Here is a 27,321-nt window from a genome sequence, read left to right on the forward strand (position 1 = left end):
TTTGATGGAATGAGTAAAACTGAAAATGAGATCAATATTCTAGAATAAATGCCTGGTTACTAATTTCAATCCAACAAATTTAAAAAAAGTCTCTCGAAAAATGAACTGCAGGCTCTGTTTCTAAGAAGGAAACGCATTGATTGTTGTTAATATTTCGCGCCGCGGGAAATAAAAAAATGCAAAAGATAGAAAAAGGAGAAGAATAAATCTCATTGATTTTTTCTCGGCGAGGACATTCGATAGGTAAAGGATAATCTCAGAGGACGCCGCGGCGGATCAATGTTATTCAGATTGAAATGGCGCGTCGCATCTTCCTGCCTCCGCGCTTTGAATGATTTGAAAGTTTATTTTCAATACATGAGTGTAAATATGATTTGAGAGATGTTTGTAAATTCACGGTACAAAAGGCTAAAAAAGGGATTAAAAGAAGATGTATTTCTGTTGTAGGAGTCCAATTATGGAATAATGTTGAAATGAATGTAAGACTGGTGAACTCCTTTTTGGTTTTCAAGGGAATTATTTATAAAACAATTCTTGAGAGTTATAAATGTAATTTAAAACGTATTAATATGGAAGATGTATGTGGTAGTATATATAAATATATTTTGTTTTTTATTTTGTTTATTGTTGTTTTGTTGTTGTTTTATTTTCTTCTTTATTTTATATTAATTTTCTGATTTATTTTGATTTCAATTTAGGATAGGAATTCATAAGCATTTTTTTGCTTCTACCTATACCTTTTCAGTCTTTCTCTTTTGTATATTATTTTGTAAATATTGTATTGTATTTGATTTGATTGACTGAATAAAATAAAAATAAATAAAAAATAAAAAATTCACCCTTTCAGAGGCGCGCCGCCGTCTGCCGGAGTGACGGAGGGCGAGCAGGAAGCGCCCTGGCGTCTCGCTGAAGGACGTTCGCGGAGGATAAACGGCTTCCCGCCACACACGGCGGCTGTCGGCCGCGACGGAAAAACCCGTGTGACCTTTTCGGATAAACGGCGGTCTCTGCATGGGGCCCCAGCCAGCCAAGGTCAAGGAACATGCCAAGAGCTCCATGAGGGGTCCTCGCGCTGATCTCTGCTCACATGATGTGGACGCTTGATGGGACGGCTGCTCGTCACCAGCGGAGGACGAGAATGAAAGTAGAGAGAGCACTTGGAGTCAGTCGAGTGCTCGTTTCAGGGACTTGTGTTAGTTGGAGTGCACCACGCAAACACGCCGAGCTTTCCACCACGGAACTAGTTTACTTTTTGAGTCCAAATCACAATGCACAATTCATGTAATTTTTTATTTTTGCAGTTCTGGTTATTCATTTCTACATTCTCGCTTTCTAGCATATCTGACCTTCAGGCTCCCGCTTGCAAGTCCGTCCATCCACCAGCTCATAAATCTTATGAAAAACCCGGGTGTCACAAAATGTTGCCATATCCAATGGGAATGATGGAGAGAAGCATGAAAATAAGACCCAATCTGTAATAAACCAGTCCTCTGGTCCTTTAAAGGGAGGTACGTTAGTACTCCTGCCACCCTGGGTCATCATTAAAGACAACTCGGACCTTGAGGACTGTGTTCCTGGGGATGTGGTTTGAGGGGGGGGACTGAGATCGAAATGAGGCTAACGGCGTCGGCCATGGTGTGATTTCTTTCAATCATATCATTCAGTTTGTCCTTCCTCTCATCGTCACTTGAACATTCAAGCTTAAGGCGAGAAATGCTTTTCACGCAGTGATCATCTTTGAGATTTTGGGCTGTTTAGCTTCCGTAATCGCGTCTTCATTCAGATTATTGAGAAGAAAAAATGCTTTTTTAGGCATTTATTCTCCTAAACTCGCCAATCGTTAGCCGTATAACGCATATTTAATCACAACGCTTCAGAAAACAACACGAAAAAACGAAATACTTTTTATTCCAATCATAAATATAGCATGTTGAACCCTTTAATGTGCGTCTCATTCTCCTCTCTGTGTTTGTCTTCTTTAACCCTCCAGTTACCTTAGGGTCAATTTGACCCCATTCAATGTTTAATGTCGGTGTTCTTTGGGTTCAATTTGACCCCAGGCTGTTTTTCACTGTGTCAAACATATAAGAAATATCAACTTTTTTATACATTTAAAGGGCTATTTAGGTAGTCAACAAACAAACATGAAGTACCTCACACTTAAACTTGGGAAACAATATTAATTCTAATAATTTCTGGAGGTTTTAATTGCTGGGGTCAAATTGACGCCAAGGGTAAAATATGTCAGTAAATATAAAGGTAACAGGAGGGTTAAACATTGAATGGGGTCAAATTGACCCTAAGGTAACAGAAGGGTTAATTCAATCTACCTTTCATGGGCACGTCAGGGTCGTTTATTCAGAGTGTCAGAATATGTTTCATGCTTTCTTCTTCTGCTCTGACTCTCCCTGGTTATTTGTCACATGTTTCTTAAAGCATGGCGTCAGCTGAAAACTCACATTACCACTTTAATAACCTGCGTTCCATCCTTTGATCTTCATCGGCGAGGCGGAAATGAAAGCGCTATAACTTAGCGCCCGCACGTATGACCCGATCGTGTGGATCATATTGAAGATGCAGTTTGTTGTTGTCTTTGGTGTGCACCGACTCTGCAAGAAAACGTAGCCGTCAGTCAAATCAAATGTCGAGATGATCAATATTTGTACACAACTATCGTTAAAATGCTGCACGTACGTCAACACTGCTCGCCGATATTGTTTTATTATTTTTTTAATTTGTTGCTGGTCACATCGAGGTGACATGTTGTTTCATATCTCTTACTGATGTAGTTCAATTCTTATTATTTGTGTTTACGGTAATTCATGTTTTGTGCACATACTAACTGTGAAGGGAGGAAAGTGCTCGTTGTTCCGTTGGAAAAGAGCGCTGTCTCTTTAAGAAGGGGGCGTGGCTAAAGCAGGTGCAGGCAGCCTGCTGAAGAAAACAGAGTATTCTTGCTTTAACCGGGAATTTGTAAAATTAAATGTTGCTAAAAAGAAGAACGAAGTTTTATTAAAGAGTTCATGTCAAAGGTGCAACATGAACACTGTGCAGCGTTTCACTGGGTGGAGACCAAAACTGAGCAAAAAGAGTCATAAATCCAGAAACATGACACTAATCAAACTCATCATGTTAACACATGTTAATATTTCATGTGTTTACCACGTCACGGCTGACCCTGAGAAATTAACCTTCAACCTTTTTTCTTTTTTCCCCAGTATTTTACCCTGAGTGCTTCTGACAATCAGCATTTGAGTGGATTACTCAGCAAATTATGACTCTTAATCTTCCTCTCTCTCCAGGGAGAGCCGTCTCGAGGCAATGAAAGCACAGTTATTAAAGTTATTAAACGTCATTATGGATCCCGTCGTCGACGTGAACGTAGAGCGCTAGTTCAGCCACCGCGGACAAGAAGGTGGTTCATGCTGCAGAATGTTCAAGGGCCACTCCGAAGTCTCCTTCCGGGCTGCGAGTGGCCCCTGAACCGGCCTTTGAGCACCACGGATCCACAGCGCCGTGTGTGTGTGAGAGCTCATTAACTGGAGGGATCCTCTCACACACGATGGCACCAGTTCAACAACTTTTCCCCGGCGCATGTTTGCAGAGTGATAAGTCAAACCTTATTGAAGGTGGGATACGGCCCCCACCCACACAGGGTGGAGGTAAAGCCTGAATCTGAAACACACACACACACATGCACACACACACAGAACCATGTATGCAGGGCAGCGCGTTGCTTAGTGCTGCAGGAGAGATTGCTTAGGCTCCCTTCCGTGTCTGAGCTAATCCAAGAACACATAAGTGAAACAGGGGTCACTGTGTGTGTGTGTGTGTGTGTGTGTGTGTGTGTGTGTGTGTGTGTGTGTGTGTGTGTGAAAGACGGCGAGTGAATGAAAAAGAAAGTGCGAGGCTGCAAATCTCTGAGCAAATCCTCGGCGGGTCTATTTAGATATTCTTTTGAAAATCCCCGGAGCTCCTCGGGCTTCCGCTTTCACGCTCGGAAAACTGTTTTTTTGCAGCTCGATTCAGGCCCCTCGAAAACGCTCTGTACACTATTTTCATGGCCCACCACCACAACAACAACAACAACAACAGCGAAAGCGACGCACGTGGTCGTTGTGCCCCCGTCCCTCCGGAGCGCTGGGTGAAAGGTGCTGCCCGGTCCAGAAGCAGATGAGGGGGGGGAGGGGCTTCTATGTGTGCGTGTGCATGTGCGTTTGTGTTGCGACACCTTAAAGCCGACTTGGTGGTGTCTCCAATCGGGGTCATTTGCATAGAAATTGGTTCCTGATCGGGAGATGGACCCTCACACACACACACACACAAACAAATAAACATATAGAGAGTCTGTCCCTTTTGAGGCCCAACCACTCCTCAGTGGCGTCAGCAGGGAGGCCGTGATGAGAAATAGATCAGAGGATGCTCGTGTTTGAAGGGTGAGTGGCGGCCGGTGAGGATGAAACATGCAGGAATCCTCCGCACGCCGTTCTCTTTCAAGATGTTTATTCTCATGCCTCGGGTCCTCCACGCCGGCTGCTTCATATTCATATTGTGGTTATATCAGAAAGGTTCTTGGAGTTGACATGTTAAGCCACAAATCCTCAAAGTCAGTTTGACATTAATTTATTTGCTTTCTTGCAGAGTTTGGAGGAGAATATGTTAAATCTGTGGATATATACATATAAAACACATGGCTACAGACCGCCGCCTGTTAGCTTAGCTTAGCACACTGATGGATCGCGGTGCCGTCTCCAGGTGCGTTACCAGGACAGTCTTTTGGGATCGGAGTCTGTTCCCAGAGAATTCCCATCATCCCTCTCGGCGGCTTCTGCGCGTGGACAGAAGAAGAAAAAAGACAACGATGTTGCCGATGCCCATGGCGATGGTGTCGCTTTGCTTCCTCTGACAGACAAATTATAACTGGCGCGCGGCCGCTAAAGGACTTAAACACGGGTTGTTACGGGCAGACGAGCAATAAGCGCATGTGTCGCTGAAATTGGTCAATTTGCGCGACATCGTGTTGGGATCTTTTTAGTTTTTCAAGTTGCACCTGAACGCCTCCACATCCAGATGAATGGGAGGAACCGTCACTTTTCAGTATTTGCTGCGAGGGTGCAGGACGGAGCATCCAGAAGCGTCTTAGTGGGAAAGTGTTCCGGAGGAAAGCTGATGAATGTCATGACGTTGACGACTAAATGGGGGGTTGAGGGGGGGGGGGGGTCTGGAGACACTCAGCTGTAGTGACAGCCACCACAGTGGGCATCATGAGCTAATGCCAGGCTGCCTGATGCAGGTGTCCGGGCCTAAAGAGCCCCTTTCAGTCACACCTGCCATATCGGTGTGTGTGAAGGCTCACACTCGGAGTTAGCAGGCGGAAAGTTTTCTCCCGGCTTTTAGTGAATGTCACACAGCAATTTTCTTGGGGGGGGGGCTGACGACTTCAGAAAAGAACTCATCGCCTTTCTTTTTTTCTCGTGATGTACGAGCGAGGGAGACGGAAATCGTCACCGGTGTCGAGAGAAACCTGACGGATGTCTCTGAAGGAAAATCCACCAGCTCGATCTACAGTAGGGAAGATTATCTGCCAAGGACGGTTTGTTTTTGCAGTTCGGGGTGATGTATAGCGGTTCCCAGCGAGAGGCGTTTGCTCTGTTGTGAGGCGAGGTGGGAGCTGTGAAATAAAACATTCAAACACCTGAACGCAGCTTTGTCTCAGCGACACGAGGCATTCATTCATAATGACCTGCCGCTGCTTCCCTCCACGCCCTTTTATTTGTTACATAACCGTCTTTGGCAGTAATAAAAATACATTTGATAAAAATAATAATAATTCTTGAAGACGTGATTGAAAGTGTCTTGTTTGTGTGAAGTTCAAGTGTCTGGCTGGATGGTGGGAGCTTTGAGGAACAATGTTATTTTTTTCATTTAATTATTATTATAATATGATTATATGATTATAAATATTATATATATATATATATTATATATATATATTATTATACATAAATATATATGATTATATTATATATATATTGTAGTGGCCATTTGTCATACGAAATCAAACAAAACTATAAATCAAACCGCCACTGATGCACCGTGGGTTTCGGTGTTGACGCATGCAAAAGAAAGTACTGTCCATTTTCGCCTGTTATTATTTTAATAATGTATTTCTTAAACCGGCTGCACGGTGGTGTAGTGGCTAGCACTGTCGCCTCACAGCAAGAGGACCGTGGGTTCAATTCCCGGTCGGGGCGGTCCTTCTGTGTGGAGTTTGCATGTTCTCCCCATGGCAGCGTGGGTTCCCTCCGGGTTCTCCGGCTTCCTCCCACAGTCCAAAGACATGCAGTCAGGTTAATTGATCTCTAAATTGCCCATAGGTGTGAATGTGAGAGTGAATGGTTGTATGTCTCTATGTGTGCCCTGAGATGGACTGGCGGCCTGTCCAGGGTGTCCCCTGCCTACGCCCAATGTCAGCTGGGATCGGCTCCAGCGCCCCGCGACCCTAATGAGGATGAAGCGGTATTGATAATGGATGGATTTCTTAAACCAAAAAATAAAGAACAAACTAAATGTTGACACTTCTCTGTGCTGTGGTAAAAAAAAACATTGGCCACCCTGGTGCATGCTGTGCCTATCCACCTCTACATATAACCACAGGTGCCCAGTGTTACCCAATCAGTGAACCTAAAACTAAATATATTAAACTAAAGTACAACTATCATAAGAAACAACTAACATATCAAAATATAACCTAAATAAACAATCAATATTACTTTACAATAAAACCTAAATACAAATGTCAAATTAAATCGCTCCAACATCTATATATAATAAATATATATGATTATATTAGTATATGATTATAATTAGCCCCATCGGCTACTTATAATCATATTTTATGTTTGAATTGAAGTCATCCAGAAACTGGACAGGAATCAAGCACTGCTGAAGGTTTCTTTTGTGGCGGTGGGGACATAAATGCATATAATTTAACGGCGCTAAATGTCTGAGGGCGTTATCAACCTGGAGCAATTAAATGTGATTCATTGACGTGCAGCATGTCGACTCCATATGCTCCTTCTGACTGAACAGTGGGACGGGATCCACCATGAAAAGAACAGAAAGAGGCGAGAAAAAAGCTCCTCGCTGCCGACGAAAGAACAATCTGTGCCACGCGGGAATCACTTGAGAGAACAGGCCATTCATGGGGTTTTAAATAAACCATGAACAAAAATATCACTTTTTGACAACTGAGCCTGGCAGGTATATAAACTGCTATTTTTCCCTCTATAATTTAAATTACCGGCGGATCAGGATTTGGCTCTCGTGAGACTTCTGTCTCGGAGGACAGCCCCCACGGAGATGCCACTTATTCTATGATTCAGGGAATGCAACATTCCCATTGTGTGTTTTTTGACGAAAAGAAAGAAGAAGAAAAAAGCGTTCGTCTCCGTGACCCAGAACCGCCTTCTGGCGAGACTCTGCTCCCTCATTTCAATGCTAATGCGCCGTCACGGACATTTTTTTTTTCCTTCAAAATTGCCCGCCGCTGTTTATCATGAATCAGTTTACCTGAGAGGCGGCGGCTTTTAATCCTGTAGGTCCTTTCCTCCAAGAGGTCACGGAGATATCGTTTATAGACTCGGCCCGCCTTTATTATTCCAAAGGAGGGGACGACTACGGGCCTGGAACCAGCTGATGGATTCACTATTTACTCCCTCGTGCCACATCTGCTATCTTTACCTCTCTGCCACTTGGCAGGATCAGCGGCGTGTCCACCCAACAACACCTCCTCCTTATGCTTGTTTGTTCACGCCGGGTATCTTTATGAATTACTCGTCACAACCCGGAGGCTCCCGAAGAAGCTTAGAGAGAGGACAGCGAAACATAATGAATATGGACCCCGTGTAATGGGAGAGAGGGAAAACAATCTCAAACGGCCTCCAGCTGTTTACTGGAATAGAGTCAAAAGCAAAAAGGTACGTCGGCGGGGGCACAACAGGAAGTGGAGACTCCAATTAAGAGTTCGCCAGGCGACGGGCCCCCGTGGAGACGCGAAGACAAACGCATCATTAGACGTGAATGTCGTGATGATTGTCAATAAATGCAGGCTTTTATATATTCAGAGAAGCCAGCTGCGGCAAATTATAATACACCAGAGAGCTGGTGATTAGTGAGGTTGAAGGTTTACAGCACGAGACGATTCATCACCTCGTTGTTTTAGAGGATTTCGGGTTAAAAATAACCACATTGTGATGGTTGTTTCTTCCGGATGAGGTTCAGAATCCCTTAAACTGCGATGTCAAAACGGTTCAATCGGTCCTCTCCTCCAGTCCCGCTTGTTTGTGTCTCGGTAATTGTGGCATTGATTTCCGGAGCCGGGAGCTTCCCCCAGTATTCACATCATTCGCGTATAATCCCTCTCGGATTAACATATCGATCGGTGCATTCGTTGACGAGTATTGCGCAATGATACTTCACAGGCACCCTTCCCCTCCCCCCTCCTCCTCCTCCCCCCAACGGAGAGCTTCAGCCTCCCCGAGAGAGAAAAAAGCAAATGGTGATGTGGAGGTGAAGGCTGCCTGTGAGGAAGCGAGACAGCCTCTCTGTTTCCATCTTTCATCCCGGACGTGTGAAGACAACACACACACACACGCACACACACACACACACACACGCACACACACTACCTCATCTCCCCTGTGACGTGCTTCATATCGGCAGCCGGATCACGTTCGGAGAACCCAGTCAGTTTGAATCACGCTGCGCTTTTTCACCGACTTCCTGCGGCCATCGCTGCAGCTGAGCAACACCGGGAGGAAGTGGAGGCGAGACGAATACCAAGTTCGTGATTACTCAACAGATAACGTGACAGGGAGAAAGATCAAAGCAAGGTGGTCCAGAGCATCAACCCAACGTCTGTGCTTCTTGAAGCCCACCGCCAGATGGCATTATGCCGTGACTCGACGCATTTGAGTTCTCGCAGGCAGAGCCAATGTTGGCACAATTGATGTCAAAAGTAATTGGGAGATAATAGTTGTCCTGTGAAGGTGCTGTGTGGAGCATGTGGAGCTCAGTAGTCTGGCTCAAATTTGAATTTATTATGGCTCTTTGAATAAACATTTTTTTTATGTGACTCTATTGAAAAATGGAAAAAAAGGAAGAAAGAAATATGGAAATATTCCATTAGAATATCTAATGTCTGCCTTTTTTGAAGAGCCTCTGTGCCTCGGGAGAACAAATGAATCCGGGTATGCAGTCCTGATGCCCCCCCCCCCCCCACACACACACACACAAAAACACACACACACACACACACACACACGATGGAGGAGGTGGCGGTCAGCAACACAGGCCAGGTTGTGACCATATGTTCTGTATACATGCTGCGTTACCACAGAGCTCCGTTTCGATGCAGCAACACTGACCTCTGCTGGCCGGATGGGGAACTGACCCAGGACGTCCTGCGCTCCAATTACTCAACTTTGTGGGGTGGGGGGGGGGGGGGGATCTGAAACAATTCTCATGTTAGTATTTGTAAAGTATTACAAAATGGTTGGTGTATTCTTCAAACTTATGGTCGAAAGTTTCCTCTAATACTTTAGAAATACACATTTTAAATGATATTACTGGTCTTACTATTTATATTGTAACCTCACAACAAATTCGCCCTTGTAAAATAAATAACAATAATCATATTGCTGAAATCCAACTTCCTTGAAAATATAGTTGTTATAGCAAGAAACTTAATCAAGACAATTGCAATGTATTCTGGAGATAATTGTAATTTATTCGCCAATCTAGTTCTATTTAATTTGTAGTTAAATACGATTAAAATGTTTCTATATCATATGTTTTACATTTTTTATTGAAATACTGTCCATATATGTGACTGTATCATTTGTTTACCATGCTTCTCTCTTCTTCGTCTTCTTCTTCTGTCATGGCTTTACGCCACCACTAGGGGGCGTAGGTTGCGGCTGTGCTTCTCTGTCCAACCCCGCAGAGACACCACCGAAGCGTGATCACGTGACCGTTGAGCATGCGCACTTGCTTGTTCGTGTACAGCGGCGCTGCTACCTACCTGCTACCTGCTTCTTCGGGAGATGGTAAAGAAAATGACTTATTGAGACTGTAATAAGCGTAAAGACAAATAATCGTAAAGAGAAATAAACGTTAGACATATAAGAAAGAGACTCCTGACTCAGATTAGAACCACAAACAGACGTTTGGTAGCATACGTTTCACAGAAAAGGATGATCATTTGCAAGTTATGAATTCAGAGGCTGTTTTTATCCATTTAATTGGGGACATTAACCTGACGCGTCATGGATTGGTGCACAGGTGATTGCAGACAGGTATGTACAGTTTGGAGCTAACCTCAAACCCCCTCTTTCCAGGTGAGGCTTTCTCATGGAGGCAGTGTGTGAGCAGGTCCATGGAGGTGGTGAGGAGGAAGAGGAGGAAGAGGAGGGAGAGGAGGCAATGCTGTGGTCCATCCAGGAGGCTGTGGAGAGGCAGACCCAGCAGATAGGAGCGTCGACCTGCGGGGCCACAGCCGTGGTGGACGTGCTGAAGGCCCTCGGCGTGGACGTGGCCCCGGAGGACGCGGACCGCTGCGTCCAGACCCGCCTGAGGAGGCCCGAGTCCCCGCTGCCCGACTACCTGCTGTCCCGGAGCCAAGCCGGTAAATGTCCAGGAGAGCGAGCCGCGGGGCATTTACTCAAGTACTGCACACCGAAGTACATAATCAAGGTACTTGTACTTTACTTGAGTGTGTCCATGTTACGCAACACTTTGGCCTCATTTAAACAGTGTGAAAGTATCTCCAAATGTGGAACAGCCACACCTCCTTTCTCTTTTTTATATAACTTTTTTTAAATTTATTTTTTTAAAGCACAATAATACAATACATGAAATAAAGAAAATGGAAAAATTGCAAATTAAACGGGAATTCATTGTTTTGTGGGGAACTTTTCTTTTTTAGTGAGTACATTATACAGTATATAAAATGTATATATTGGTAAGACACTTTTACTTTTGATACCTAATTGTCGAAGTTTTTCTACTTACCCTCCCACCGAGGTCCCAGCATGCCTGTGAATGAAATATAGCTTTGACGCAGATTAAATAATGCACATTTTATTCCTTGCACGGTAATAAATGTACCACTGAAATATTATCTTTTATACGGGAAGAAAATTAAATCATAAACAACCAGCAGGGTAGCGTTACTGACAGCTGTGCAGTGTTTCCCCGACCATTAAAACAGGGCGGCGGTCCGCCCCCCCCCCCCCCCCTGTAATGTTCTCTAGAGCTCCAGATTACAACAGAAGTAATCTAAGGGTCTCCACCTTATTCTTTTATTAAACTAAACGGCCAAATCGTATCTACACAAAGGCATGTCATTTTTGTCTGATTTTGATAAATAAATACAGTAAATAAATAAATACACTACATTAATTAATAGATGGATACAACACAGTGCATAGAGAATACTGTAACCCGAGGTGAAGCACTGCTGTGTGTGTGTGTGGAAGACCGAGTTCAGACAGAAACCCTTAAAAGGATTTATTAGATCTGTTTGAATTCAAGTGGACTAAACTTTGCTAAATTGTCGGATATTAGGCTTTAAACACTTCGCCCAGCTGCCCTGCCACCGTTGTAGGTGATGCGATATGAATACATAAAGCATGACTTTGCACCTCCCCGCCGGGCTCCCCAGACCTTTCTGGGTGTCACCGGTGCTCGCCGAGACGATAACTCCCCGGCTGAATGTCGAGAACCCGTAGTGACAGCTGGCTGCACTGCCAAGCAGGCAAATTCAGAAGCACCCTCTTGAATTAGACAAAGATGTTTACGTCCCTCAGAGGAGCGACTGTAATTGACCTTTTGGGCTCCGTTACCACCGTCTTCTGCGTCGACATCTCGGGCGTTGACCTCCAGCCGTCTTCAAACTCTGAGAGGAAAACAAACTTTGCAATCGCCGGGTTTTTAGGTTGAGTCAAATCTAATGTCGGTGCTGTCTCCCTAGGATATGAAAATAAATGTGGATTCCTCCCTTTGCTTCTAGGTGCGACTCACGCGCAGCTCATCCGAGGCGCGCAGGAGGCCAGCGAAGGGAAGGTGGCGGGATGCTTCTTCCACCTTCACCCTCGGCGGCGGGTCGGGCTGGTCCCCTGGCTCGCACGCTGGATCCGAAAGGGCGCCGTGCCGGTGGCGACCATGAACATGCAGCTGGCCGTGCCCGAGGGGGAGGAGGTGCCGGACGCCTGGCACCATCAGCTCGTATTCGGCGTCGCACCCGGCGCCGTTTTCATGACCAACCCTTTAGATGTAGGTGAGTATGGAGAATTCTCTCCCCGGGCATTTATACAGAATTTCTACACACACACACACACGCACGTATAAATATATACTCTTCAGGAGGCGAGGAAGAGGTGCACCAGAGACTCTGCAGTGAATCGGTGTTGCTGATTCGTCGAGAGGATGTCCTGCAGAGACTGACGCCGGATTGCTGTCTGTCCAGTTTGTCTGACCCGCTGTGGAAAGCCCTGGATATCGAGGGTAACCGCCGTTAATTAAGGTTTACGCAGACTTTCCATCCCTTTCAAAAAATAAAAGTGTTCTCATCCAATTGGTTTCCCTGCCCCGTCAGGTCAAGTGAGGCAGATGGCCCTCGAGGAGGAGCAGGGGCCCGATCGACCCAAGTCGGCACACGTCACGATCCCGGCCGCGTACAGCTCGGGCGTCACGCTGTTCGCCCTGCGAGAGTCCGGACTGGGACGGGAACTCCTCAAGGCCCCCGAGCTCCCGCTGCTGTGACGGGGCTGCCACCCGGGGGACATGGAAGGGTTATTTTATTGTGACGTGGGAATGAAAGCGGGATGAAATACCTCTGTGTGGAGGCCAGTGGGATCAGTGCCCACATCTTCATCTTCATCAAGCATCTTCTCCTTCTAGTCTGTGTACTCTGAAATGTGAAATGTGTGTGTGCGGCTGCATTTTTAAATAAAGATTGAGCTCCATAACCCTCTCCGTTCTTGTCTCTGGAGCCCCGGGAGGAGACGGACGCCTCAGGGACAGAGAAAGAAGAAGAAAAAAAGTAGATGACGGTTTGGCCGAAATCGCCTCGTCCAAACCGCCCCGCTGAAAACGTCGGAACATCTAACTTTTGGATGCGCATGCGCGGAACGCGTGGCGCCCATTCCGCCGACTGTCCGCGTCATCGTTGTGCGACAGACGAACGCGTACGATGAAAGCCGTCGACGGACCCCGCGCATTCCTCTAGCTTTAAGCCGTTTCTGCCGGTGTTGATACTCGGTTCTCTAATCCAGCTCACTGCCACCGGCTCTCGGGTTGCCGATGAACGGCGACATGGCCGCGTCCTCACACCGGATAACGTTCGGCCCGTTGGTTGCCGCCATCGACCAGGGCACGAGCTCCACCCGGTTTCTGGTGAGTTCAACCGGAGCGACGTGCGGCTCTACGGTGCCGACAGCTCGCGGTGTCCTTGGGTGTGTTTTCATACGTGTGCCCTCTGGTTGTCGCTACCATCCATACATTAGTTTTACTTTTCACTCTATTGAAAGAATAGATAAACTAGTTCATTGAGTTGTTGCTCTCTTAACTAGAAGGAACAGATGTGTTATGTGTGTTCTAGGTGTGGCTGATATATCTTTGTATTGGCATAAGTCAACACAAACCAGACGCATGGCCACATATTTTGGATTTTAGATTAAACATATACGGTGACGTTTAATAGAAAGATATATTTTAATTGAACTGTGACTTCAAAAAAACTAATTGAATTGAATTATTGAAGCTGTGTCTTAACTTACACCTGATATGGCACATTCTCACTGGAGACGTGAGTCATAATGATACCAAATAAATACATACTTGAGCAGTTTCATCCCTAAAATGCTGTTTTTTAAGTTAAATGAAGGGAAATCAGAAATCCACACTGAACTACCAGACACGAGGCATGTTCAGTCACCTCTCTCTCTGAAGTGTTGTGTTATTGGCTCGTTTCTGTCTTCTGAAGGTGTTCAATTCAAAAACAGCAGAGCTCCTCAGCCATCATCAGGTGGAAATCAAACAGAGTTTCCCCAAAGAAGGGTGAGGGAAACGCATTCCTTAAAAGATGCACGCACAATTCAGAAATGCGTTTTTATCAGATTTCTTTTTATATTTTTGCCTTGTTTCTTTTCAGATGGGTGGAGGAAGACCCCAAAGAAATTCTGCAGTCGGTGTACGAGTGCATGGAGCGGACGTGTGAAAAGCTCACCCAGCTCAACATCGACATCTCGAACATTAAAGGTATTCATTCACATGAAGGCTTCATGCTTCCGCCTGCTGCCTTCAAGACATTCTCATTCATCTCTAAGAGGCGTTATTGATCTCAAATCTTTAAAAAAAATCTGTGTGTCCAGCTATTGGAGTGACCAACCAAAGGGAGACCACGCTCGTCTGGGACAAAGAGACCGGGGAGCCCCTCTACAATGCAATTGGTAAAGTAGTTGCGGTTCCTTTTGTCCTGGTAACGTTGTTTACTCATGTAAACTAATGACTTTTTTCTTTTTTTTCTGTTTCTATGAAATAACTTCAGTTTGGCTAGACCTGCGGACTCAAGCAACAGTTGAAGGTCTTATTAACAAAACTCCAGGAAGGAATAAGAACCACTGGAAGGTGATTTACATTCGGTTCTCTCTTCTTTTTTTTACTGGAAATGTTGCCTTTTTTTATTTTGTTAAAGGACATTTTTGCACATTAATGAGGCTTTATAATCGTGCCTTTTTTATTTTAATGCCACTTTTATTGAATCTTGTGGAATTCCAGTTCATCCCACAATGTCATCTTTCATTCCTACACGTTTGATATTGAAATGTCGACCTGGCTGAGTGGTTCATGTCGTTGTCCAGCACAAGACGGGGCTCCCGATCAGCACTTACTTCAGCGCGGTGAAGCTTCGCTGGCTGATGGACAACGTGGACGAGGTCCACGAAGCCGTCGTGTCTCACCGCGCCATGTTCGGCACCGTGGACTCCTGGCTCATCTGGGTGAGTGGCGGCTGCACAGACGTCGTGTGACTAGCTGCAGCTGACGGGAGTAAAACTGGACCCATGTGTGTTTGTATCTTTCAGTGCTTGACCGGGGGCAAGTCGGGCGGCGTCCACTGCACGGATGTGACCAACGCCAGCAGAACCATGTTGTTTAACATTCACACGTTGGACTGGGACCCAGAACTTTGCAAGTACGACATCCGTCTGTCATTTAGACTTTTTCCTGATGTTTTTAATTATTTGTATTTAAATTAATGTATCTTTTATGTCGCCAGGATAATCCCATTTGATACTTCTTTTACAAGAGATGGCAGCATAGAAGACTCACCACATAAACACAAAGATAATACACTTTAAAAACTGTGAAATAGGAAATTAAAACGAGTCAAACTTGAGAGACGACAGACGTGGAACAAACCAGAAAATATCATAAATCCAAGACTTTACGAAAAGTGTTAAAACGATTAAATTCAGTGCTCAAATGATCCTTAATTCTGCATTTACAATCGTGCATGTTTATCAAATATCTAGTTTAAATTGAACCAAGATGGTCCAAACACTTTTTAAATCTATAACTAATGGTGCTCCTGCTCTTTCCCGTCAGATATTTTGGTATTCCCATGGAGATCTTGCCCAAAGTGAGGAGCTCATCAGAAATCTACGGTCTCATGGTAAGCATGCAGACACATAACACAAATACACTCTTACAAGGAGTCTATCAAATTCACATTTGATCCTAATGATGTCATTGCTGTGCGTCGTGCTGTGTTGAAAGAGTGGATTTCTGCTTTAAGTGCGTGACGGTGGACTAAGAAACTATTTTAGGCTCTTTTTTTCTTCTGTGTGCCATTGTCTCTCCTCTCTACTGGTAGAAAATTTGTTCTAGCCGGTTAAGTAATACTCGTCATCACATCCTCTTCCTCCTCATGCACAGTAACCTGTCCCGCTGTGTCTCTGTGGTGGAGGCAAATACGACATCACACATGCATTTCCAAGATTCGAAGAACATCCCCAAAAACAAATAAACAAGCGGAGAAATGGGGAACATGTTTTAAATGTTTTTATTCAGCGTAGCTTCATCACAGACATTCGTGTTGGACATGTACCTGATGCTCCTCATTGCCCCGCATTGCTTCTGTGGCTGGTTGTCACCGCTGTCCCGGAAAAAAAAAACCTCTTCACTCTTTTGCACGGTTTTTAATTTAATCTCACCAAAGCAGAGATTCACCCCCATGTGAAGGAGTGAAGAGATGTTCATGTACACAGGTTCACACTCTTCACGTGGGGGAGATTAGAGTCTGTATGTGTGTGTTATTTGGCCTCCTGTTGTCAAATAACTAGTCGTTTGATTATTGCTATTGACGTCAAATATGTTTTAAGTTCACGGTTTTAATCTTTCAATTTATTTTCTGTTGGGAGGGAAAAGGCACATCGTCGGTTTAAAACAATGTCTACACTTTTCTTCTTTCTATCATACCTGCAAACTTGTTTTGAAATCAAAATAGGTCATCCAAGTGAATCGTGTAGATCCGAAGAGTTTTTGTTTTGGGGTAGGGGGGGGGGGGGGTCAACTGGCCGGCCGGCGTTTATGAGATTGGAGTGGGACACGGAGAAAGTGTGAAGTGGTGCTCTTCGCAATAAAACATCTTTGATGGGACGTGTCGCGTCTCGGCCAATCAGCGTTAAGATCTCCACAGCGTTTGGGGGGTTCAGGTTAGCTTGAATGTTAGTCCGCTACATCTGCTGCTGTCGCGCTGCACGGTGTAGCGATGCTAACAAAGTACCCGTACGATAAACACGATATGATTTAGCATATTTTTAGTATCAATACTTCATTAAAAGAGCGATCAGAACGCACGCGCTGCTCCGTGTCAAGCTGTCTGCACACACCGCGCAGCGCTCACAGCGAGTGGCGTTAAGTGGCGGAGCTTTTGAGACTTGAAGTCTTCAGCTTTAAAAAAAAGATGATTCCAGAAGTGAAATTTTCAGTTCTGTCTCCAAGGCAGAAAGTCTGTAAAGTTGTGTAACTCTACAGCTGCTCATCCTGATGAACTCTGTATCCTCTGGTCAGATACTGACTAAAGGCCTCATAGTGTATAATCAATGCTATGATGGGACCATGTAGTTTCATTAATATCTGGCTGTATTAATACTTATAATACTGCCATTTGTTAAGTGTTGAAAAAGTTGGTAAAAAGTGAACCATACAGATGTTTTATTTATTACTATTATAGACACATTTACCAGTATCGTATTTTTGGTATTGTTTTTATGGTATTTTATCGAATTCTGGTATGATATTTATGGCAGGTATCATATAGAAGTTATAATGTTAGTGACAGCCAGGAGAGGCAGAACAGACTCAAGGAACAGAGTCATGGCTCAGCAGAGCTCACGAGTCCTTGCTGTTCAGGCCAAAGAAAGGGAAGTTGGTTTATGAATGACTTTAACCATATGATATATAATGACAACGCATGTTTTATTACTATCATTATATCATTAATAATATTTCTACTTTATACATTTTGTTGTAAAACTACCAAAGTTCAGCTACAAATATTATTAGATTAATCAATTAGTTGCTTAAGAGAAGAAGAAAAAATTGATAATAATTTCACTTTAAATAATTTAAAAAACATTTTATGGTTCCAGCTTCTTAAATTTGAAGATGTGCTACTTTTTCATTTTTCCTAATTTGAATGATTTTTAAATATTGTTATACTTGTGTTCGCCAGTAGGGGGCAGTAGCGGGTTTTGACATGACTGGTGCCGTAATTCTTGTCTTAAACAAACAAGTTAGACCAGCGTAACAGAGACAGTGACGCAGCTGTTGATGCGAGTCTCTTGGGTGAAAAACGTACATAAGCACCAAATATATATTAATGTTATGTTCGCTCGCTTTTATATTTTGACAGTTATTAACTGTAGAAGTTAAAGTGAAGACAGTTAATTAAAGCTAGCGCCGTTTAGCTAGCGGGTGTTAATCGCGCACTAGCGTTTTACCACCATTGTACAATATTCTGCTGGCCTAATAATTACATTGTTCCATGAAAGATTAGATAGTTACATGTTGTGTCCCGTGACAGATATAAACAGTAGTATGCACACATAAGTACATATATACATCCACAACATGTACATGCATATAAAGTTTAAACAGGTTTCCTGGTGGAACTCACTTCTTGTCAGTGCTTCGATCTCCGTGACCTTGTCCGTCACCATGGAAACATTGTCACGTGACATGTAAGGACTCTGGTTCTGTGCTGTGACGTCGCTACTCGCTAGTGACGTCACGGAGCACCGAACCAGAGTCTGTATATAGAGTGATTTCCAGCAGGAATTCAGTGTGTGAATCTCACAGAAACCCCCCCACCCCTTCTCCATTCAGCCACTTCCCGGGGTGGAGGCCTCTGATGGGATATCACAGACAGGGTGGGTGGGAAGGTTTATTATATATTATTGGATCAAATAAGGAACAAAAGGAATTACTTTCTAAAATAATTTAGAAATTAAAAAAGTGTTCAATTCAATTCAGTTTATTTGTATAGCCCAATTTCACAAATTACAAATTTGTCTCGGAGTGCTTTACAATCTGTACACATAGACATCCCTGCCCCAAAACCTCACATCGGACCAGGAAAAACTCCCAAATAACCCTTCAGGGTGAAAAAAAGGGAAGAAACCTGCAGGAGAGCAACAGAGGAGGATCCCTCTCCAGGATGGACAGATGCAATAGATGTAATGTGTACAGAAGGACAGATTTAGAGTTAAAATACATTCAACTAGAATGGGCACTCGGTAGAGCGCATACCTTCGCATATCACAAGATTGGGCATTGAATTATGAACATTTTGGCATTAGTTGCATTCCAATTGGACAAAAATGTATCGTGCTATGGTAAAAAAAGAGTTTGACCTTTCCATGACCTTGACCTTTGACCCGATTGATCCCAAAATCTAAGCAAATGGTCCCCGGATAATAACCAATCATCCCACCAAATTTCATGCGATTCAAGAACATTTTGACCTGTTCATGACCCTTGACCTTTGACCCGATCGATCCCAAAATCTAATCAACTGGTCCCCGGATAATAAACAATCATCCCACCAAATTTCATGCGATTCGGTTCAATACTTTTTGAGTTCTGCGAAAGATTTTGACCTGTTCATGACCTTTGACCCGATCGATCCCAAAATCTAATCAACTGGTCCCCGGATAATAAACAATCATCCCACCAAATTTCATGCGATTCGGTTCAATACTTTTTGAGTTTTGCGAATAACACGCATACAAATAAATAAATAAATACACGGCGATCAAAACATAACCTTCCGGCATTTTCAATGCGAAGGTAATGAATATGACAGAGTGTATGAATAGTTCATAGTAGGCATATTCCACGATGGAGACCTCCACGATCCATCAGGCAGATGGCGGTGGGGAGGAGGAGTGGGCGGAGTCTCAACAGGACAGTGGCGTAGTCAGTAGCAGGAATTCCACGACCCAGACCTCGATGATCCATCAGGCAGATAGGATCTATGCCGTCTCATAGGGTCCGATGACCCCATGAGACGTGAAGTCAAAAGGACTCCGGGGAGAAAGCAGAGTTAGTAACGTGTGATTGAGAGATGAAAATTCATCCTTAAGGAGAGAAAAAAGAGGAGATAGGTACTCAGTGCATCCTAAAACGTCCCCGGCAGCTATAAGCCTATAGCAGCATATCAAGGGGCTGGACCAGGGCAAACCTGATTCAGCCCTAACTATAAGCTCTGTCAAAGAGGAAGGTCTTAAGTCTACTCTTAAACGAGGTGACTGTGTCTGCCTCCCGGACTGAAATTGGAAGCTGGTTCCATAAAAGAGGAGCTTGATAACTAAAGGCTCTGGCTCCCATTCTACTTTTTAAGACTCTAGGAACTACAAGTAGTCCCGCATTTAGTGAGCGTAGCTCTCTAGTGGGGCAATATGGTACTACAAGCTCCTTAAGATATGATGGTGCAGCACCAATCAATGCTTTGTACGTTAAGAGAAGAATTTTAAAAGTGATTCTTGATTTTACTGGGAGCCAGTGCAGAGCAGCTAGTGCAGGAGTGATGTGATCTCTTTTCTTAGTTTTAGTGAGAACACGAGCTGCAGCATTCTGGATCAACTGGAGGGACCTAAGAGATTTATTAGAGCAGCCTGATAATAAGGAGTTGCAGTAATCCAGTCTCGAGAAGTAACGCGTGAACCAATTTTTCTGCATCTTTTGAGACAAGATGTGCCTGATTTTTGAAATATTACGTAGATGAAAGAATGCAGTCCTTGAGATTTGCTTTACGTGGGAGTTAAAGGACAAGTCCCGATCAAAGATAACGCCAAGATTCTTTACAGTGGTGTTGGATGCCAGGGCAATGCCGTCTACAGAATCCACATCACCAGATAATTGATCTCTGAGGTGCTCAGGGCCGATTAAAATTACTTCGGTTTTGTCTGAGTTTAACATCAAGAAGTTGCAGGTCATCCATGTTTTTATGTCTTTAAGACATGCTTGAATTTTACCGAGTTGGTTGCTCTCCTCTGGTTTTATCGATAAATATAGTTGAGTATCATCTGCATAACAATGAAAGTTTATGGAGTGTTTCCTGATAATATTGCCCAAAGGAAGCATGTATAAGGTAAATAAAATTGGTCCAAGAACAGAACCTTGTGGAACTCCGTGATTAACGTTGGTGGTTATCGGCGTCATCGTTTACAAATACAAACTGAGATCGATCTGATAAATAGGATTTAAACCAAATTAGTGCCGTGCCTGAAATGCCAATCGACTGCTCCAGTCTCTGTAACAGGATGTCATGGTCAATGGTGTCGAATGCAGCACTAAGGTCTAACAAGACCAGGACAGAGAGGAGTCCTTTATCTGCTGCCATTAAGAGGTCATTTGTAATTTTCACCAGTGCCGTCTCGGTGCTGTGGTGTTTTCTAAATCCTGATTGAAATTTCTCAAATAAACTATTATGATGTAGAAAGTCGCACAACTGATTTGCGACCACTTTCTCAAGGATCTTGGAGAGGAAGGGAGGTTAGAGATCGGTCTGTAGTTAGCCAATACCTCTGGATCCAGAGTGGGCTTCTTCAGGAGAGGTTTAATAACAGCCACCTTGAAGGAGTGTGGTGCGTGGCCTGTTAGCAGAGACACATTGATAATATCTAATAGAGAGCCGCCAATTAAAGGCAAAACGTCTTTAAGCAGCCTCGTCGGGATGGGGTCCAAGAGACAGGTAGACGTGTTCGAAGTAGAAACCGTTGAAGATAATTGGTCACGGTTGATGGGAGAAAAGCCCTCCAAATATACACCAGGGCATACAGCGGTTTCCAAGGCCATTCCACTTGAAGACAGATTGGCACTGGTTATGGGCAAGAGATTATTAATCTTGTCCCTAATAGTTACAATCTTTTCATTAAAGAAGTTCATAAAGTCATTACCACTGAGGTTTATAGGAATGCTCGGCTCCACAGAGCTGTGACTCTGTCAGCCTGGCTACAGTGCTGAAGAGAAACCTGAGGTTGTTTTTATTTTTTTCTATTACTGATGAGTAATAGGCTGCTCTGGCATTACGGAGGGCCTTCTTATATGTTTTAAGACTATCTCGCCAAACTAAGCGGGATTCTTCGAGATTAGTTGAACGCCATATGCGTTCAAGCTTTCGTGACGTTTGCTTTAGTTTACGGGTCTGAGGGTTATACCAGGGAGCAAACCTCCTCTTCCTCACTGTCTTCTTCTTCAGAGGGGCTATTGAGTCCAGTGTCATTCTCAGAGAGCCTATGGCACTGTCAACAAGATGATCAATCTGGGACGGACTAAAGTTAGACCAGGAGTCCTCTGTTATATTGAGACGTGGTATCAAATCAAATACAGAAGGAATCACTTCTTTAAATTTAGCTACAGCACTGTCAGTTAGACATCTGGTGTAGAAACTTTTGACTAACGGAGTACACTCCGGTAGTATAAATTCAAAAGTTATGAGGTTGTGGTCTGACAGAAGAGGATTCTGTGGGAAGACGTTCAAATGCTCAATGTCAACGCCATAAGTAAGAACAAGATCAAGCGTGTGGCCAAAGCTGTGAGTGGGTTTCTGTACTCTCTGACAGAAGCCAATCGAGTCCAACAAGGAGATGAATGCAGCACTAAGGCAATCATTATCAACATCCACATGGATATTAAAATCTCCAACAATAATAACTTTATCAGTTTTAAGAACCAAACTTGATATAAATTCTGAGAATTCAGATATAAACTCTGAATATGGACCTGGTGGCTGGTACAGAATCACAAATAGAATTGGCTGTAGTGTTTTCCAGGTTAGATGTGAAAGACTAAGAACAAGGCTTTCAAATGAGGTGTAGTGTAATTTTGGTTGAGGATTAATTAATAGGCTCGATTCAAAGATGGCTGCTACTCCACCTCCTCGACCGGTGCCTCGAGGAATGTGAGTATTAATATGACTTGGAGGAGTCGATTCATTCAGGCAGACATATTCTTCATGGCTCAGCCAGGTTTCAGTGAGGCAACATAAATCAATGTGATTATCTGATATTAAATCATTCAGTAACACAGCTTTAGATGACAGAGATCGAATATTTAGGAGACCACATTTAATAGACCTATTTTGTTGCACTGCTGAAATAATGGTGTTAACTTGTATAAGGTTATTGTGTACGACTCCTCTTCTGCTTACTTTTGATTTATTTAATTGAAGTGGCCGTGGGACAGACACAGTCTCTACTCTAAAGTCATGGGTGGGTAACTGCTCGAATGTAAGAGCAGAGAAGGGTGTTAAACTACAACTCTGCTCCCGGTTCCTGATCTGAACCCTGGGTTGTCATGGATTAAGTCCGGTGATCAACTTGGTCATATTCGCAGAAATGAGACGCGCTCCGTCCAACGTGGGATGGATGCCGTCTCTCCTCATCAGATCAGGTTTTCCCCAGAAAGTCTTCCAGTTGTCTACGTAGCCCACATTATTCGCTGGGCACCACCTCGACAGCCAGCGGTTGAAAGACGACATTCGGCTATACAATTCGTCTGTCTGCAAATTTGGGAGAGGGCCAGAGAAAATTACGGTGTCCGACAAGTGCACACAATTCAGGAAGTTACTTGATTTGTAAAATAGTGTAACGTGGGACTTGTTAACCTGTGTGATTGTCGCTCAAGTGGGACGTAGAGATTTCTCTGAATGGGCCTCGCTCCTATTCACACCTGGGCCCATGCAAAATAAATATTACTGAATATTCCAAGGTGTGGCGGCCATATATATATATATATGTTTGTATGTATATATATATACAAACATCTATTATATTCTTATTAGAAGGGTTTGTGGGCACTGACTTAGTCAGAGCAGAGGACCCCCCACCCCGTTGTCACCTTTTTCACCCCTCATGAGTTTGCAGTTATGTTCTATAACCAGCATTGACTTTTAATCTTGCTTATAAAACAAGTTTCATCTTTTCTCTTGGCAGAAATCTGGAGCTCTTTCGGGGATCCCCATCTCAGGGGTAAGTTCATCTCTATTTTGACTCCCCGGCTTCTGAAGCCTTTGAGGCGTTCAATGTTCACCTGACGGATGTTTGTCATTCAAACCCAGTGTCTCGGGGACCAGTCGGCCGCGCTGGTCGGACAGATGTGTTTTCAGGACGGACAGGCGAAGAACACGTGAGTGGCTCTGTGTACTTTTGATTTTCTTCTCTTCAAACCGATGAGTTCTCGCTCTAGTAGTTTAGATTTATTTTGGGCTTTCAGGTATGGAACTGGCTGCTTTCTCCTGCGCAACACAGGACCCAAGGTAAAAACACTAAACACTGTGGTGTTAGCGATGACATCATTTTGCACACGGTTGCATATTTCTCTGTTCTGTCGTTTCGCAGCCCGTGATGTCCGACCACGGCCTCCTGACCACCGTGGCGTACAAACTCGGTCGAGACCAACCCGCCTGCTACGCACTCGAGGTATCGTAAACACTGATATTCCTCTCATTGTTTTCTGTGAACGCTTTTAGTCCTTCTAACCGCAAAATTTGTTTTATTCCCCCTCCGCTACTCGTCTCCAGGGCTCTGTGGCCATCTGCGGAGCCGTGGTCCGCTGGCTGCAGGACAATCTGGGGATCATCGAATCAGCCGAAGAGCTCGGTATGGAATAATAATCCCACGTGACATCCTCGGTGTCGGTTAATCTGACTCAAATGATCATATAAAAGGTGAAGTTCCCTTTCCTTTCCATTTATTTAGAGAAGCTGGCTGCGTCAGTCGGTACGTCCTACGGCTGTTATTTCGTTCCGGCTTTTTCCGGCCTCTACGCTCCGTACTGGGAGCCCAGTGCAAGAGGGTAAGTCCCAAGACCTCGTCCGCAGAGTGGTCAACACTGAGATGCTGGTCTCTGGGTATTTACGCCCCCCCCCCCCCAACCCTCTGACCCACAGGATCATTTGTGGGTTGACTCAGTTCACCAACAAGAGGCACGTGGCGTTTGCCGCACTGGAAGCCGTGTGCTTCCAGACCAAAGAGGTGAGCGCTCTCGGCTTCCCTGATTGGACGATACTGCAGCTCATGATGCACACGCTTCATTATTGTAAACTAACCCCAACCAACTTGTATAATACTCAGATTTAGCTGAAAATGGCATTCCTAATTTCATTTATCAATTTGACTCTGGTGTGAAAATCACCTGTAACAAAAACCATATATCATAATAATTCTATAGGTGTTTCTGTCGTATTAATAATAAATATATGTATTTTTTAATGCAGATACTGGACGCCATGAACCAGGACAGCGGCATTCCGCTGACTCAGCTCCAGGTGGACGGAGGGATGACGTCCAACAGGCTGCTGATGCAGCTGCAGGCCGACATCCTCTGCATCCCTGTTGGTGAGACGGCCGTTCATGTCTTCTCATGTGTGATGCTTTAACCGTGGGATCATAATCAACGAGATGAATTTTCCTTGCATGTGGCTACATTTTTTTTCCAGCACAAAGAATATAAAACAAACTCGTCATTTTCTAACCAAACGTTATGGCGCTACACTGGAAGTATCATCGCCCTCTGCTGGCAACACGATGCATTACTTATAACTCACTGAACATCTGCTTCTCATGACTGTATCTTTGTGTCAACATGCAGTAAAAAGTATTGTTTACAAAGCTAGATTGCCAGAATGAGTCCATAGCAACGCATCAATGTAGTTATGACTGACTAAAGAATATGAGTATTGAGTATTTTGGTTTCTCTTGTGATCGATGTCGTCTCCAGTGAAGCCGTCCATGCCGGAGACCACGGCTCTCGGCGTGGCGATGGCGGCGGGAGCGGCGGAGGGGGTGAGCGTGTGGAGCCTGAACCCCGAGGACCTGAGCGAAGTCACGTCGGAGATGTTTGAGCCGCAGATCAACCCCAAAGGTACGGTGAGCCGCCGCCGCTGCCGTACTGCACGCGTACCGTGTGTGTACCGTGTGTGTACTGTACTTCCTGCCTGTGCTTGAGAGGTAAAAAGGCCTCTGTGCGTCTGCAGAGAGCGAGTTCCGGTACGCTCGGTGGAAGAAGGCGGTTCAGAAATCCATGAACTGGGAGACGACGGAGCCCGTTGCTAACGGAAACGGTAGGCAGTTCAGGGACTCGTGTGTGTGTGTGTGTGTGTGTGTGTGTGTGTGTGTCAACCCCTTCTTTTTAACTACAATATTATTTAAACCATGAAACCAAAATGTGAACACTCATGTTGTCCTTTCTTAAAACAATGGTTCTGTGCTTTGAAGGTGTTGTTTAATGTGAGTGGAGGGGTCGACGCTCTATCCTCTAACTGCATGTTTGAGGCTTCACCTGCTTTCTAATGTCAATTCTGAATTTATCATAACGGTTAACATTGACACGCCAAAAAAAAGCGTCTCCGGATAAACACGTTCTAAGTCGGCCCTTGAAGCGGGGTCGTCGTCGGGGTAACCGCTCTCCGCGTGCTCCTCCAGGTGAGCCGAGTATCTTCAGCAGCGTCCCGCTGGGCCTCTACGTCATGGGCAGCCTGCTGATGCTCGTCGGAGCCAAATACCTCGCAGGTCAGCGTCTCTCGTGATGAGTAACAGTACAGTCACATTAATTATCAGACTCACCAAATGTTCCCGGTTTACGCCGACAGGCCCCGACTAGACTGGTGGAGGAATCGAACGCTCGTCACGCCGGACCGGCACCACCACCACCACCACCACCCGCTGCTGCTGCATTACCCAATACCAGGACAACAACGACTTATACTCTCTTATTCTCTTCTTTTTTTGGTCCTGTATCTTTCTCTGATACATTAGAGATTAATTTTAGCACGAGTGTGCATGCAGTATTTAATTTCTTCCCCGTGTTGATATGTTTATGGTACCGATGGGTTCTCAGTTCTGTGGTCTTCCAGCGGCCGTGTGTCCCGTCTGCGTTCGGAGTGTTTCAAGCCTCCACTTTGAGGCACACAGCACTTTATGTTTTTGTCTTGTGGGATCTGTCTACTCACGGAGTTTAATCTATATTTTTTCTAACAGTTGGGATTAAGATGAAAATGTTGAGTTTTCTGAGATATGAAAATAAGTGATAGTTGAGTACTGAGTTTTTTTTCGTTTAGAGAAAGCTCTTGTATTCGTAGTCATGTTCTTAAACTGTAAAATGTAAAATATGTGAAGACGGGCAACGATGAATCAACACACAGAAAATATGAAGACCTAAAAAGACACATGTAGTCGTCTTTAAACATTCTCCCAAAGTGGAGCGACAAAGATCAAAAACTGAAGCAGCTGTTAATAGGTGATTTATTTTGTAGATCATATCTTCAGAAAATCTTTTTTCTTGACCTATTATGGTTAAAATCTCCAGTTTGTGTCTATATATGATCATCAAAACAGAAAAATGTGTGATGTTGATGTAATTTGTTAAAATCTGGTAACTGCACGTAGCTTTAAAAAAAATGTGATCAGCTTTATTGCACCTTTTTATATTAAACCTTTTAAATGAAGACACAATTCAAAAGGGAGATTTAAACCAAGGAAAAACAAATTGTTACGCTTGATGAGGTCACTAATGTGTATTTATTGTTTGCTCTGCACATTCATGAAGTCACTTGTTCAACCGAAGGGATGAAGTGTATTAAATGTGCTCTTTTGGGGTGTAACCACAACTTAATGTGTGTTTATGAATGAGTTGAATACAATGGAAACGAGTCACCTTACATGCTCAAATGAAACTGGAGGACTGAGGGCA

The 27,321-nt window shown here is 44.2% G+C and overlaps 2 protein-coding genes across 3 annotated transcripts; both read left to right on the top strand.

Annotated features, from left to right (window-relative positions):
* Positions 1-10,049: 10,049 nt before the first annotated feature.
* LOC130204533 (uncharacterized) lies at positions 10,050-13,031 on the top strand. The gene is made up of 5 exons (XM_056431337.1): positions 10,050-10,109; positions 10,401-10,687; positions 12,074-12,340; positions 12,427-12,567; positions 12,659-13,031. Exons 2-5 carry the CDS (start codon positions 10,414-10,416, stop codon positions 12,823-12,825), a joined length of 849 nt encoding a protein of 282 aa, XP_056287312.1. The 5' UTR covers positions 10,050-10,109; positions 10,401-10,413; the 3' UTR covers positions 12,826-13,031.
* A 255-nt stretch (positions 13,032-13,286) lies between these two features.
* gk (glycerol kinase) lies at positions 13,287-27,238 on the top strand. Of its 2 annotated transcripts, XM_056431155.1 has the most exons (20): positions 13,287-13,458; positions 14,048-14,121; positions 14,216-14,322; positions 14,436-14,513; positions 14,612-14,691; positions 14,925-15,062; positions 15,147-15,256; positions 15,670-15,736; positions 23,565-23,600; positions 23,690-23,757; positions 23,845-23,887; positions 23,970-24,050; positions 24,152-24,230; positions 24,330-24,426; positions 24,521-24,605; positions 24,848-24,968; positions 25,351-25,494; positions 25,607-25,693; positions 26,055-26,141; positions 26,222-27,238. In XM_056431155.1, the coding sequence occupies exons 1-20, from the start codon at positions 13,366-13,368 to the stop codon at positions 26,230-26,232; spliced, it is 1,686 nt and encodes a 561-aa protein (XP_056287130.1). In that variant the 5' UTR covers positions 13,287-13,365; the 3' UTR covers positions 26,233-27,238. The 2 variants fall into 2 exon arrangements, with proteins under 2 accessions (XP_056287130.1, XP_056287129.1); XM_056431154.1 differs by lacking the exon at positions 26,222-27,238 and having other exon boundaries at positions 26,055-26,158.
* Positions 27,239-27,321: the final 83 nt, after the last annotated feature.

The sequence above is a fragment of the Pseudoliparis swirei genome, chromosome 14 (assembly GCF_029220125.1).
Source record: "Pseudoliparis swirei isolate HS2019 ecotype Mariana Trench chromosome 14, NWPU_hadal_v1, whole genome shotgun sequence".
Classification (NCBI taxonomy): Eukaryota; Metazoa; Chordata; class Actinopteri; order Perciformes; family Liparidae; genus Pseudoliparis; species Pseudoliparis swirei.

What these genes read in the sequence shown, in the direction of transcription:
- gk (XM_056431154.1), top strand. Translation starts at nt 13,366, where the DNA reads ATGAACGGCGACATGGCCGCGTCCTCACACCGGATAACGTTCGGCCCG. An exon ending in TGGACTCCTGGCTCATCTGG is followed by an intron (nt 15,063 to 15,146) that starts GTGAGTGGCGGC and finishes TGTATCTTTCAG; the next exon opens with TGCTTGACCGGGGGCAAGTC. An exon ending in GCCCGTTGCTAACGGAAACG is followed by an intron (nt 25,694 to 26,054) that starts GTAGGCAGTTCA and finishes GTGCTCCTCCAG; the next exon opens with GTGAGCCGAGTATCTTCAGC.
- LOC130204533 (XM_056431337.1), top strand. Translation starts at nt 10,414, where the DNA reads ATGGAGGCAGTGTGTGAGCAGGTCCATGGAGGTGGTGAGGAGGAAGAG. An exon ending in GCTGTCCCGGAGCCAAGCCG is followed by an intron (nt 10,688 to 12,073) that starts GTAAATGTCCAG and finishes CTTTGCTTCTAG; the next exon opens with GTGCGACTCACGCGCAGCTC. An exon ending in GAAAGCCCTGGATATCGAGG is followed by an intron (nt 12,568 to 12,658) that starts GTAACCGCCGTT and finishes CTGCCCCGTCAG; the next exon opens with GTCAAGTGAGGCAGATGGCC.